This window comes from Orycteropus afer, unplaced genomic scaffold, assembly GCF_000298275.1.
Source record: "Orycteropus afer afer isolate SDZICR_OR568_19922 unplaced genomic scaffold, OryAfe1.0 scaffold00071, whole genome shotgun sequence".
NCBI lineage: Eukaryota > Metazoa > Chordata > Mammalia > Tubulidentata > Orycteropodidae > Orycteropus > Orycteropus afer.
Window position 1 is genome coordinate 2,714,196 of NW_006921658.1, and position 12,079 is coordinate 2,726,274.

The 12,079-nt window shown below is 45.5% G+C and overlaps 1 protein-coding gene across 1 annotated transcript in view; it reads left to right on the plus strand.

Annotated features, from left to right (window-relative positions):
- The first annotated feature begins 11,997 nt into the window (after positions 1 to 11,997).
- NEUROG2 (neurogenin 2) overlaps positions 11,998 to 12,079 on the plus strand; it is an 812-nt gene continuing 730 nt past the window's right edge. The window contains 2 exon segments of the mRNA XM_042780934.1: positions 11,998 to 12,073; positions 12,076 to 12,079. The exon segment at positions 12,076 to 12,079 is cut by the window's right edge and continues 730 nt beyond it. Coding sequence (XP_042636868.1) covers positions 11,998 to 12,073; positions 12,076 to 12,079 — 80 coding nt within the window.

Here is a 12,079-nt window from a genome sequence, read left to right on the forward strand (position 1 = left end):
CACAAAGCATTTCCTCCTAGCAAATATTAAAGCAGGGAATGTATTACTTTAAGACATTAATAAAAATCTGTCTTTAGAAATCCATAAAAACTCTATGATAGGGTGTTATCTCTGGGAAAATTAGATGTGACACAGCTAGACTATAGAGTACACCAGCCTCCATCCAGCCCTGGGATGAGATTTAACAAAATACTGAAATTAACACTGTGTTTCTGACCTAGTTCAACATCAACTTTTAAATGTTTGTCTTTTAAATTACAATACCCCATATCAATCCCAAACAGTCCAACACCTGGGGCTTCATTTTAAACTGTAGATGAGCTCTGTGATATAGTTCACTCCATTTCAGGGATCTCTGAAATTCCCTTCCAATCCTTGATGAAATCAAAAAAAGACAAGGGCATTCTCCAGAGGATCAGGGTTGGTTTTCTTTTTTAATGATTTTTAAAAAGTTCCTTTTTTTTACTTGGAAGATGTGAATACAAAGAAGAAAATTCACATGTTAAAAGTGTTATACTTTAAATTGCCACTATCCACTATAAACAACAACCTCTCCCCCCCCCAAAAAAAAAAAAAAAAAAAAAAAACCAAAGTTGTTGCCATAGAATTGATCCTGACTCATAGCAACTCTATAGGACAGACTAGAACTGCCTCATAGGGTTCCAATACTGTACTCTACAGAAGCAGACTGCCACATCTTTCTCCCACAAAGTGACTGGTGAGTTGGAACCACTGAACTTTCAGTTAGTACCTGAGCACTTTAACTGCACCACTAGGGCTCCATCACCCACTGTAAGAGATACAAAAAAAAAAAAAAATCAAATCCATTGAGTTGAGGTTGATTCTAACTCACGTTGACTCCATATGTTACAGAGTAGAATTGCTCCTTTAAAAATATATATATATATATTTAACATAAACAGATTGCCAGGCCTTTCTTCCATCACACTGCTAGGTGGGTTCCAACCGTCAACCTTTAGATTAGCAGCCAGTCACAAACTACTTTCTCTACTTTAGCTGGTGCCTACAAATTGGGACCCTATTAAGATTTCTTCTTGTTATTAAATACCTATCAGAAATATGATTTAAAAATCTGCATGACAATTTGTTATTGTACTGGCAGTGCTGCTGGTGGTAGTAGATAGTTGCTATAGAGTCTAATCCTATTTAGTCAGTCTCCATTGTTGATAAGTGGGGGTAGCTTAAATTCTCTGATTCACAAGTCCAAAATAAACTACTTCCATCAGTCAACTTCTAGTGACGTTACAGGACAGAGTAGAACTGTTCCAAAGGGTTTCCAAGACTGTACACCTTATTTCCGCAAGCAGTTCAAATCTCCCAGTGATCACTTTAATCACTCACTGCGCCGCTAGGACTTTACAGGTAAAGTGCTAGAATTGTAGAGCCTAAGGCATTTTACTGCTAATCAGAGGGCTAGCGGTTCAAACCCACCAGCCACTCGGAAAGAAGATTGGGCAAACTACTTCCGTAGTGATGCCATCTCAGAAACCCAAGGAGGGGTCGCTCTGAGTCAGATCCAAATTGATGGCAGTGAGTGTTTGAGTGAGTTAACTATCTTTGACCTGTAGGAAAGTACAACAATCGATATAATAAAGTTAAGGACAAGCACATTTTATCAGGAAAGAGATGAAAATGGAGAGCAGAAATAAGAATTTGGGATTCTGGAATCAGGGGATGAGCCTAACGCAAATGACGCTATGGGCCTCACCGCCAACATTTCCCACACATGAAATCAAGCTAAAATGAACATCAAATACCACTTTGGAAGAGAATAAAAATGTGCCAAGAGTACAAAAAAACAGTCTGCAGAATGCATCTGGAATGTGGCTCTGGGTGCCTAAGGAAAAACATTTTTACGTACGTGCATTAGAGTGAAACCCGTGAGAGCCGGAACTCGACGGGACTGCCTTGCTTTTCTGAGTCTGTAAGCTTTCTGCCTTTGACAGGGTGCAGTCTTGTCACTTTTCTATGGCTTGCTGTTTTTAATGGAAAATACTTGAGCTTTTCTTCTCTGACAGGTTTTTGCCTTACACAGGCTCCAGCTCTCACAGGTTTTACACAGGCGTAATGTACTCGACGGCACATAACAACAACAACAATGTACAGATATGATACATCCTCGATAGGGAGACCTACAAAGTTCAAGTCTTTTCTTCTGCCTATTGCATCTTGGTGTCTCTTCTAGTTGTCGAAGAGCTGAGTCTTCAAAACAAAACAAAAAGTCTTGGAGCTTAGATCCAATTGTTCTCAAATTTGGCTGCCAACTGAAGTACTGGGAGAGGTATGTATGTATGTTTGTATATTTCGGCTCACATACGCCAGTCACTGAAGCTTTTCATTCTGAGAGTTAGGTAAGAGCTAGGTACAATGGGTTTGTAGCCCACGCAGCAAGTGAAGGCACTCAGAGGGCGTCTGGGAGGGACAGCGGGCGACGTCCTGTCTGTGGCAGGCCTGGGGGGCTCAGAGCTCCTTCGGGAACGCTACGTGCCCCTGTGGGCCCGCCAGGGGGCGCCAGGATGTCGCCGCGCTGGGGAGGGCCGGGTGCTCTCTGGCGCGCGCAGCCCTTTTCTACCTTCTGCGCCTTCTGAGAATGCTCAGGTGCGGGAGGAAGGGAGCGTGACCCTGGGGGCAAGGCCGGCTGGCGAGGGCGCCTCCTCCAAAACCTATCGGCGCTCCGGGGTGCCTCGGAGATCACCCTCGCGTAAGATCTTGTTTTGTGTTTTGTTTTTAAAAGCATTCTCCGCCTCTGTCCTGCTTGAAGGCGCAAATGAGAGAAGGGTGGGAGGGGTGGGAGGGGTAAATGGAGAAAAGAAGCTCTCGGGACTGAATACCTTCTTTAAATTACTGCTGACACCTCGGTTCCAGGCCCCTAAAATCTCAATCAACAATCCATTAGAACTCAACAGGAGTAAAACTAAATCCTCGTTTAAGTGTATTTATCCGATCTCCTTTCTCTCTTTCAAATGCTAAATCCATTTCAGCATATGCCCCCTTCTTTCTCTCGCCTTTCTCTCAAGACTGGCAGCCCATACCACTCTTGTAAATATGAAAGATGCTAATCATATGACATATCACGTCTCCGTCGGAGCCGGAATAAAGCCTTCAGATTTGGGATCATTGCCTCCAGACAACAGCTTCATCAGCCGGAAAGTTGGTTTTTTTCTCCTTTCCTTCAACTCTCAATCCCTTCTTTGTCTGGAGGAAAATGCAGCCGACTCGAGCCACCCAGGCCATATGGTTCACTCTGTATTTTCTTAGTTGAATTCTGAATTGTTTCTGTGACTTGCGAAGTTTTTTTGGAAGTGCGTATAAAGACATAGAAGAGCTACTTGTGCAAGGAGCTCTGCCCGAGCCCGCCGCGGCCGCCCCCTCCAGGACTGGAGAGCGGCCTCACTCCTCCGCCGAGTGTAATACCAGCAACTGCATTATCACAATATTATGACTGCCTCCAAAACAGGCCGCGGCCGTCGGATCCGCTGGGGTGCCTACTCCCCGCCTCGCACAGCTCCCGGCACACAGTAGGCGCTAGAGAAATACTCAGGAAGTGAAAGAACGAATAAACCAACTGTAAAGGAAAACCCCGATTGTTTGGGTTCCAGAGCATCAGATCCCAAACAAAAACAAAAAACTAGCCTTACCCTCTTCGGACATTATTACATTACTTAGTTTTAACATTTATCGTTTTGGGATGTATATAATTGTCTGGATATTATTATTATTATTATGGTCCACCTGTTTGATTGTAAGCTCTATGGAAGTATGAATCGCTTCTCCCTCGTGTATGGTAGTGCTCCCAGGGGCTGGTACAGTGCTTGGCACATTGATTAAATACATTTAGACTGTAGGAAAGAATGATGATTGAATGAATGAGTTAAGGTACTAAACTAATATCTCACTCCCAAAGGTACAAATAAGCCACCTTCTTGCCTGAAGATTTGATCTTATTTACCCCAACTTTACCTTATATCAGCAAGGGCAAACCATACAATTATTCCCAGAACAGAACTCCCTGAGTTTTTGTTTTGTGTTTGCTCCCCCCACCCCTTAGTGGAGAGAGAAGGGAAAATCAGCTTTCAAGATCTTTATCCGTTGCTCGTGAATAAGTTTTGTGTTTTTAGGCTCGTAACTGTCCGTGCTAGGGAGCAGGCTGCCAAATTTCCTTTCTCTCTGTCTAACTCCTTACACAAACCCCAAAGAGCCCTTTCACCAAATCATTAAATTCTACAGAGGTGGTCAAGCTAGCACTGCTTTTCATGAAACGGAGAAAGAAAAGGGTCCTTGAAGTTTAGAAGATGCCCAAGGAAAACTCCTTGAATGACATCAAAAGAATGAGTTTCCATAGCTGTTGAAGCACGAGGGCCGTGTATCCGCACAAAAGGGGACCAGGGCACCAGGACGGGCCCACCTCTCTGTCCCAGGACAATTGGGTCACTGAAATAGGGAATTAATTACCATTGGAGAGTGGGCAGCCCATTCACCACTGGCTGAGTTTTATTAAACGCCAATATAAATAACAAAACAAGTCTTGTGGCTGCACTATTTCTACACGCCAAAGGAAGGATTATGCTGGGGATTAACATCTTAAAGTCTATGAGACTTTCTGACTCAAGGCTCGGAGCTGGTAATCGTGTTTGTCTCCTGGTTCAGCGATTAGTGCTCTCTTTCTTGCACTTTCCCCTGGATAACCAATGTCCCTTTTTGCAGGCACAGAGGGTTGAGGGTGTGTGGGAAGGACTTTTCTCCCTAGTGAGCCCCCAACCCCCATTCTGGCACCGGCTGTTCTTTTCCCCTTACCTGCTGAAAACAATCAGAAAGATTACAATGATTAACAAAATCTCCAAAAGAGATAGATTTCCTTGTTGGGAAAGAAGAGGGGAGCAAGGCTAGAGGGTTGCAGTGGAGTGTGGAAAAAGAAGCCTGTGGGGCATTCCCTTCCTCAGAGCTGATGGGGAGAGGGTTGAGTCTGCCTCGAAAGGAGCTTCCTAGCGCCTGCAGGGCAGATTCCACCGCCACGAAGCACGTCGTGCGTCAAGGCCAATCCCTCCACGTTTAACCAGGGGCACCAGAGCATGACAAGCACAAGTCTCAGGAATGGGGCTCTGAGTTTGGAAGAGGGTGCCCCCTGCCTTCTGTCTTCTCTTGCCGATTCCTCCGACACTTAGAATATACTGAAGGGGAAGGGGATGGGGAGTGAGGTGGCAACCCAGCGACCTTGTCTGGACTTCTCCAAAAGTGATGTCGACTCCTTCCCGAACAGGATCCAAGGGAAGAACAAGGGTGAGACTGAGAATTCTATGTGGGAGCAGTGGCTGAGGCATCACTCAGTTCTCACCGCCCCCCCCCCCTTGCCTTCCTTGCCTCTTGGGAAAGGGGCAACCAAACAACCCTGTCACTCTCGCTCTCTGAGCGCTCTGTGCCATCAGTAGGGATCCCGGCATTGCAAGAGGTCCTCTGCGGAGAACGCTAATCTGTCCCACTGCAATCTCCTTTGCCCTGGACACCGCATTTCCATTCCTCTGAGAACTACAGACGATGGAAGTGAAAGATGTTCATTGTTCACTTTTTCTTTTTCTTTAACTTTTTCCTGTGGTTTGGGTGAAAATTTACAAAGCAAACCAGTTTTCCCTTGAACAATTCATACACATTTTATTTCATGTCGTGGCAATCCCCTCAGCGTTACATCACCCATCCCACTTCCTCTCTCCTCTTGTACTCTCTGGGAAGGAGCCCTGGTGATGCAACTGTTAAAGCGCTCGCTGCTTACTGAAAGTTCTGCTAACTAAAGATCAGCTGTTTCAACCCGTCAACAGCTCCCCGGAAGAAAAGATGAGACAGTCTGCTTCCGTGCAGGGGCAGTTCTAATCTGTCCTATAGGGGCAATTATCGATTGACAATCGGAATCGACTCCATAGCAGTGGATACTCCCTGGGAAGGGCGCACCCTTCATCCCCACCCCCCATTTCACCTACAACAGCAAGTCTGGCGAGGGGACCGTTTGTTCTCTTTCGCCACTTGTGAGGTCGAAGTGTGGATGGGATGTAGCCTAGGGCCCCACAGCAACACCTACCCTAAACTTTAGGGCTTTTTAGGTCGTCTCAAAGTTCAAGCTTCTTTGACGCAACAAAAGGTTTCTAAAGATCTCCACCCCTTCATCCCTCCCCTTACTTCACTTTTCTCTCGCTACACGCATTCGGCCCCCTTTCTTTCTAAGGCTTGGGGATGAGTTTAAATCATTGTGTTCCCATTTCTTGATAACTGCCTGCTTTGAGCTTTTGTTCTCTTAAAGTAGGATTGCACACTGAAAGAGGGGCTGAAGATGAACAGTTTGACCCTTTAGGACAGTTCACGCAATAGACAGGAGTGGCCTTCGGTCACATCATCGCTGATGCTATTCACGCCCTCCCTTCCCCCTTCGCATAACATTTCAGCCTCGTTTCATCTGGACAATCTTTTAGACCACACAAGTGCCTCTTGAATTAATTTAAGTTAAAAGAGTGCTAGAAGAGTCCAGCTAAGGATATTTGGCCTTGATCACATCTTTGCAAATCTAAGTACAAATTGAAATTGCTTTCTTTCAGCAAAACTGAGCAAAAGGCTGAACAAATAGAATTCTGCTATCTAGGCAACTGAATGTGACTGCTTGGTCTCTGGACTGCACTAGCATTATTAGATTGCCTTGCAACATTCTTGGAGTTTTCTCCTAAATGATTTCTTTTCAAAGTGGTAAATATTTCTAGAAGTGTTCTATTATCAAGTACAAAGAGCAATACTGCTCTTGAAAGCTACAGCACTAACACACAATCAAAATTCTGAGAACTGTAGATAGGGTGGAGGGTGGGTTTTTCGTTTAATGCCTGTACTTTGCACACAATCTAACATGCACCACTGCATACACCCAAAGAGGCCTTTATTTTGAAAATAAAATTCTATAAATTCCATGATATCATCCTCTTTAAATGGAATAAAGATTGATTTATATCCAAGTTTGAGAATGCACAGTGTGGACAATGTTGGAATATTTTTATTCATTTGAGGGTCATTTCCAGAAGAGGAAATGTACAGTTTCCTCTGATATTATTTTATTATTACTAATACTAACCATCTAAATTGATACTTAGTATATAAACTGATTTGGAGCATCAGCACAGGATACATTTAAAAGTGCATTATTGAATTCTCACTCACAGCTGGTATAGAAGGTTTGGATTTTGTCAAAGGAAAGCATATACCCTTTCAGTGCATCATAAAAACATAAAATCTTGGGAGATCATAAAAACTTTGGAGTCAGACTCCCAAATACTGTTAACAATCAACTCAAGAAATCCATTGTGTGTTCCACTAGCAGTCAACATTAGACCCAACTTGATCTCAGTGTTTACTTGAGGTTATACCAGGCTCACCAGGTTTTCCTTTAAGCCATGATGTAGCTGGATTTGTTCTTCCCTAAATGTATTTACCTTTAAACCAACCCAGAACTTCTTAGCTAAACCAAAAGTTTTAAAACAATTTGTCTAAAGAGATACTTTTCTACTAATAATGAAATAAACTTTCTTTTGTTTTCTATTACATTAATGTTTTGGCTCTCATAGAGTCCCCTCCCCCTCTTTGGGCTTCCAAGGTGGTATCACTACAGAAGTAGATTGTCCAATCTTCCTTCACAAGGAGTGGCTGGTGGGTTTGAACCTCCAGCCTTCTGGTTAGCAGTCAAATGCCTTAGGCACTAGACTACCATAAGGCACTAGGCCACTGGAGCTCCTGATTGCTTTCTCTTTCTTTGTAGGCAACTCCTACAGAGAGATGCAAATATCTGAAGACTGATACACCATGGTTCCTCTCATCATTCCAATATTTATTTTTATCAGTGTTCAACCATTTCCTCAGAACCTTACTTTCTCAGTCTTTATTTCATTGAAATGAACAATCAAACAATCATTCTGCATCTACTTCCACATGGTCCTTCAAGCATTACCTGGTTAGTTGAGAACACACCCTTGGGCTTTCTTTTCTGGGAACTGTAAAAAGAGTATGTTTGCCTATAAAACAATGCTCATGTGTAATGTAACCAAGGAAAACACGTCCGGCACCTTTCACTACTAACCAACCTCTTTTTTTTCCCCCACCAAACTCCTTTATGAAGTTCTGATTCTGCAGGTTCATGATATACAGACAGAGACCCAAGAAGTGTGGGAGAATCCAATGCTGAATGCTGGAGAAGTTAATGTGTCACTTTTCTTCTTTTCATTTCTGCACCAACTTTAACAAATGAAATCAAGCTGTTCTGAAAGGATTGAGGAGTTATTGTTGTTAGGTGCCATTGAGTCGGTTCCGAGTTAGAGCTAACGTCTGTACATCAGAACGAAGTACTGCCCAGTACTGCACCATCCTCACAATATTTGAGCCTATTGTTGCAGTCACTGAAAGGGCACATGCTTTCCTTTGACAAAATCCAAACCTCCCTTTGAAGGGTTTCCTCTCTTTCACTGACAGTCTACTTTACCAAGCATAATGCACATTTAAATGTATCCTGCGCTGATGCTCAGTATTAGTTTAGATGTTTAGTATCAATGTAGATGTTTAGTATTAGTAACAACAGAATAGTATCAGAGGAAACTGTACATTTCCTCTCCTGGATTGACCTTCAAATGAATAAAAGTATTCCAACACTGACCACACTGTGCATTTTCCAGGGACTGGTCCCTCCTGATAACATGTTGAAAGTACTCAAGATGAAGTCTCACCATCCTCATTTCTAAGGAGTTGGCTATACTTTCTTCCAAGACAGATTTGTTCATTCTTCTGGCCGTTCATGGTATATTTAATATTCTTTGCCAACACCATAATTCAAAGGCATCAATTCTTCTTCGGTCTTCCTCATTCATTGTCCAGATTTCTTATATACGTGTGGTAATTGAAAACACCATGCCTTGGGTCAGATGTACCTTAGTCTCCAAAGTGACATCTTTGCCTTTTAACACTTTAAAGAGATCTTTTGCAGCAGATTTGTCCATTACAACGTCATTTGATTTCTTGACTGCTGCTTCCATGGGTGTGGATAGTGGATCCAAGTAAAATGAAATCCTTGACAATTTCAATCTCTTCTCCATCTGTCATGATGTTGTTTATTGGTCCAGTTGAGAGGACTTTTGTTTTCTCTGTGTTGAGGTGTAATCCATGCAAGGCTGTAGTCTTTTATCTTCATCAGTAGGTGCTTCAAGTCATCATGACTTTCAGCAAGCAAGGCTGTGGCATCTGCATATTGCAGGTTGTTCATGAGTTTTCCTCCAATCACAAAGTCCAGCTTCTCAGATTAGTTGCTCAGTATATGAATTGAATAAATAGGGTAAAGGATTGAGGAGAGAGCTGGATAAATCATCCTTTTGAATTCAGGGTATTTGTTTTTAAAGGAGAAGAATCAAAACAAAAATATGAAGGAACAAGTGAAAATCATGGCAATTTTCACATCATTTCAAGACAGAAAGAGGTATGGAAGTTGGAGAGTTCAGAGAGATAATAGTCTCTTGGGATTCTAGTATTCATTTTCTTTACTTTGTGCCTTCCAATCCTGTTCTTCACCTCCCTGTAGAAAACATTAAACAAATTAAAACCATGCCACAACACTAACGGCCACTTTTATCAACTCTGTCTCTGAAATACAGCTTGTTTTCAGTTTCTACAAACTTAATGAGACAGAGATTCGCAAACTATTCTTTTTCTCTTGCTACTCCTCAACACCTATGTTCCCATTTTGTCTTGCTTAAAACTTAATTTGCAAACAGAATCTCAAGGGACGACTACTGGAGTCCAGATCCATCTCCGCCACTCATGTGCCTTTTAAACTTGGGCCCAGCACACACTTTTCTGGGAGCTCTGGTTCTGTCTGTAAGGAAATTAAGGCACGTCGACAAGAGGGTGGGTGTGAAGGGTGGGTAAGAGGCCGGTGTAGGGACCTAACGAGCAATTCAGAACAAGTTTCCTACGAAGTCCACTGGCCCTTCAGCCCTTTTTCTTCATTGAAAAGCTGGGAGAATTGGGAGGAAGGGCCCCGTGTTCCTACAACGCCCCCCCAGCGCGGAGGAGCAAAGGTCATGGAAATGTCAGTGCAGTCCATTCGCTCCTAGGAGCCGCAGCTCCTCTCTCTCTGCTCTCTGCCACTCCACAGGAAGCCTGCTTGCTATCTGGCCTAGCCATAAACTGGGGTTTACCTCCCCCACCCCCAAAAAATACCAGGTAAAATGAAGAGGTCTCTTCTAACATGCCAGTACTTTTACTTTCACATCTTCTGAAAACCATCAGTTGCTCCTTCACCCGATTTTCTCTTCCAAGAGACGTCTGTCCGAATCCCCAAGGATCTCTCCCTTCACTTTTCCCATCAGTCTCTCTGGAACCCAAATACGCTCGCCCACGATGGGCCCACAGCTCGCCACCCACCTCTTTTCCTCTCCTAATCAAATGAATGCGTTCTAAAACCGTTTACTATTTGTTACAGCTTCTAAGAGGCTTTGCCAAGAGACGCCCCGCAGCACCACAGGGCTGAGTACTTTCCCCAGGATTCTGACCCCCATTAACTAATTCCTCAGCTCCCATCGCCCTGGAGCGAGGAGGCCCGGCAGCGCCGGGTGCGGTGCGCGCGCACGCGCCAGAGCAGGGGGAGTCGCGGCTGCCGCAACGACCGGGCGGGGGTGGCAACAGAGGCTCCCCTCCCGCCCCCAGCGCCTGGGCCCCTAATGAGCCACTGAAAAGGAATGGGCTCCAGTGCGCGTGGCTCACCGGCCTCCCGGAGTCGGAGGAACCCTGATTGGCCAGCTGCGCCTCGCGACCTCCATTCATTAATAAATTAGCGGCACGCTCCAGCCGAGCGCGAGCCACCAATCACAATGGGCTGCGGCAGCGACAACAGCCGCAGCTTGAGCCGCCGCCACTGCGGCTTCGGCAGCTCTAGCCTCAGCCCCGAACTCCAACAGAAGCTTTAGAGCCATTTTATGCTGATTAGATAAAGGAGGGAAAGAAAAGGGGGAGCGGTGGGAGGAGGAGGATGGATAGCAGGGCCAGGGGAGGGGAGAAGGGGATGAAGAAAAAGAAAGAAATGAATGATGATAATGCAATGAAAAGAATAAGCCGGGGGAGGGAAGAAGGGGGAGAAAGGGGGCCAGGACAGGAGGGAGGAGGAGGCGGCGGCCGGGTTGGGGGGAGGTGGGGACCCCGGGGGCAGATCTGATTGTTTTCTTGGTGGTATATAAGGGGTTTTAAGGAGAGTCGTGTGCCAGACACGCAGCCACTGAACCACAAGCAGCTTCGCTTTAACTGGAGTGCCTGGGAGTCGCGTGCCAGGAGCCGAACGGCCAGGACTGACTGACAGACACGCACCGCCACCACAACACACAAGACCCAGGCGGGTCGCCGCCGCCGCCTCCGGGGCTCTTGGCAAAGGCAGCCTTCGGAGAGGTCCCCCGCGGAGCCGCGCCGCAGTAGCGCCAGGCCTGCTGCTTCCCAACCAGGAGAAGGACGCGACGCTGAGTTACAGGCTGCGCGGAGATTCCGGACACGCGTCAAAAGTAACAGCAACGCTGAGGCACAGTTATAGAGAGAACTAAGTAAGTATCCGCGCCGCGATTTTCAACTTGGCCCGTTGTTTCCCCCAGTTCGCACGGCCTCTTCCGCACGCCCTCTGCCAGTCGCAGATTCTTAGTGGTTGGATCTGAGGTCTTCCAGGACCAGACCTCAGCCGCCAGAAAAGCTATGCTGAATGCAGGACCAGACTGGCTGGCGGCAGGGTCGCAAATAAGGACGCTCCGCATTTTGGAAAGCACTGGTGAGGTTTCTTCCCCAACTGATTAAATTCCTTCTCCGCGCCTGCAGGGACCAGTCCTGTTGGGTGCGCGCTGGAGCATGCCCCGGTGACAGGGAGACAGCGCTCTACTTCTCTCTTTCTATATTCACACCTCTTTTGCCTTTCCTCCCTTAGCTGTCTTTGGAAGGATGTTTGTCAAATCCGAGACCCTGGAGTTGAAGGAGGAAGAGGACGTACTGCTGCTGCTCAGCTCGACCTCCCCCGCCTCAG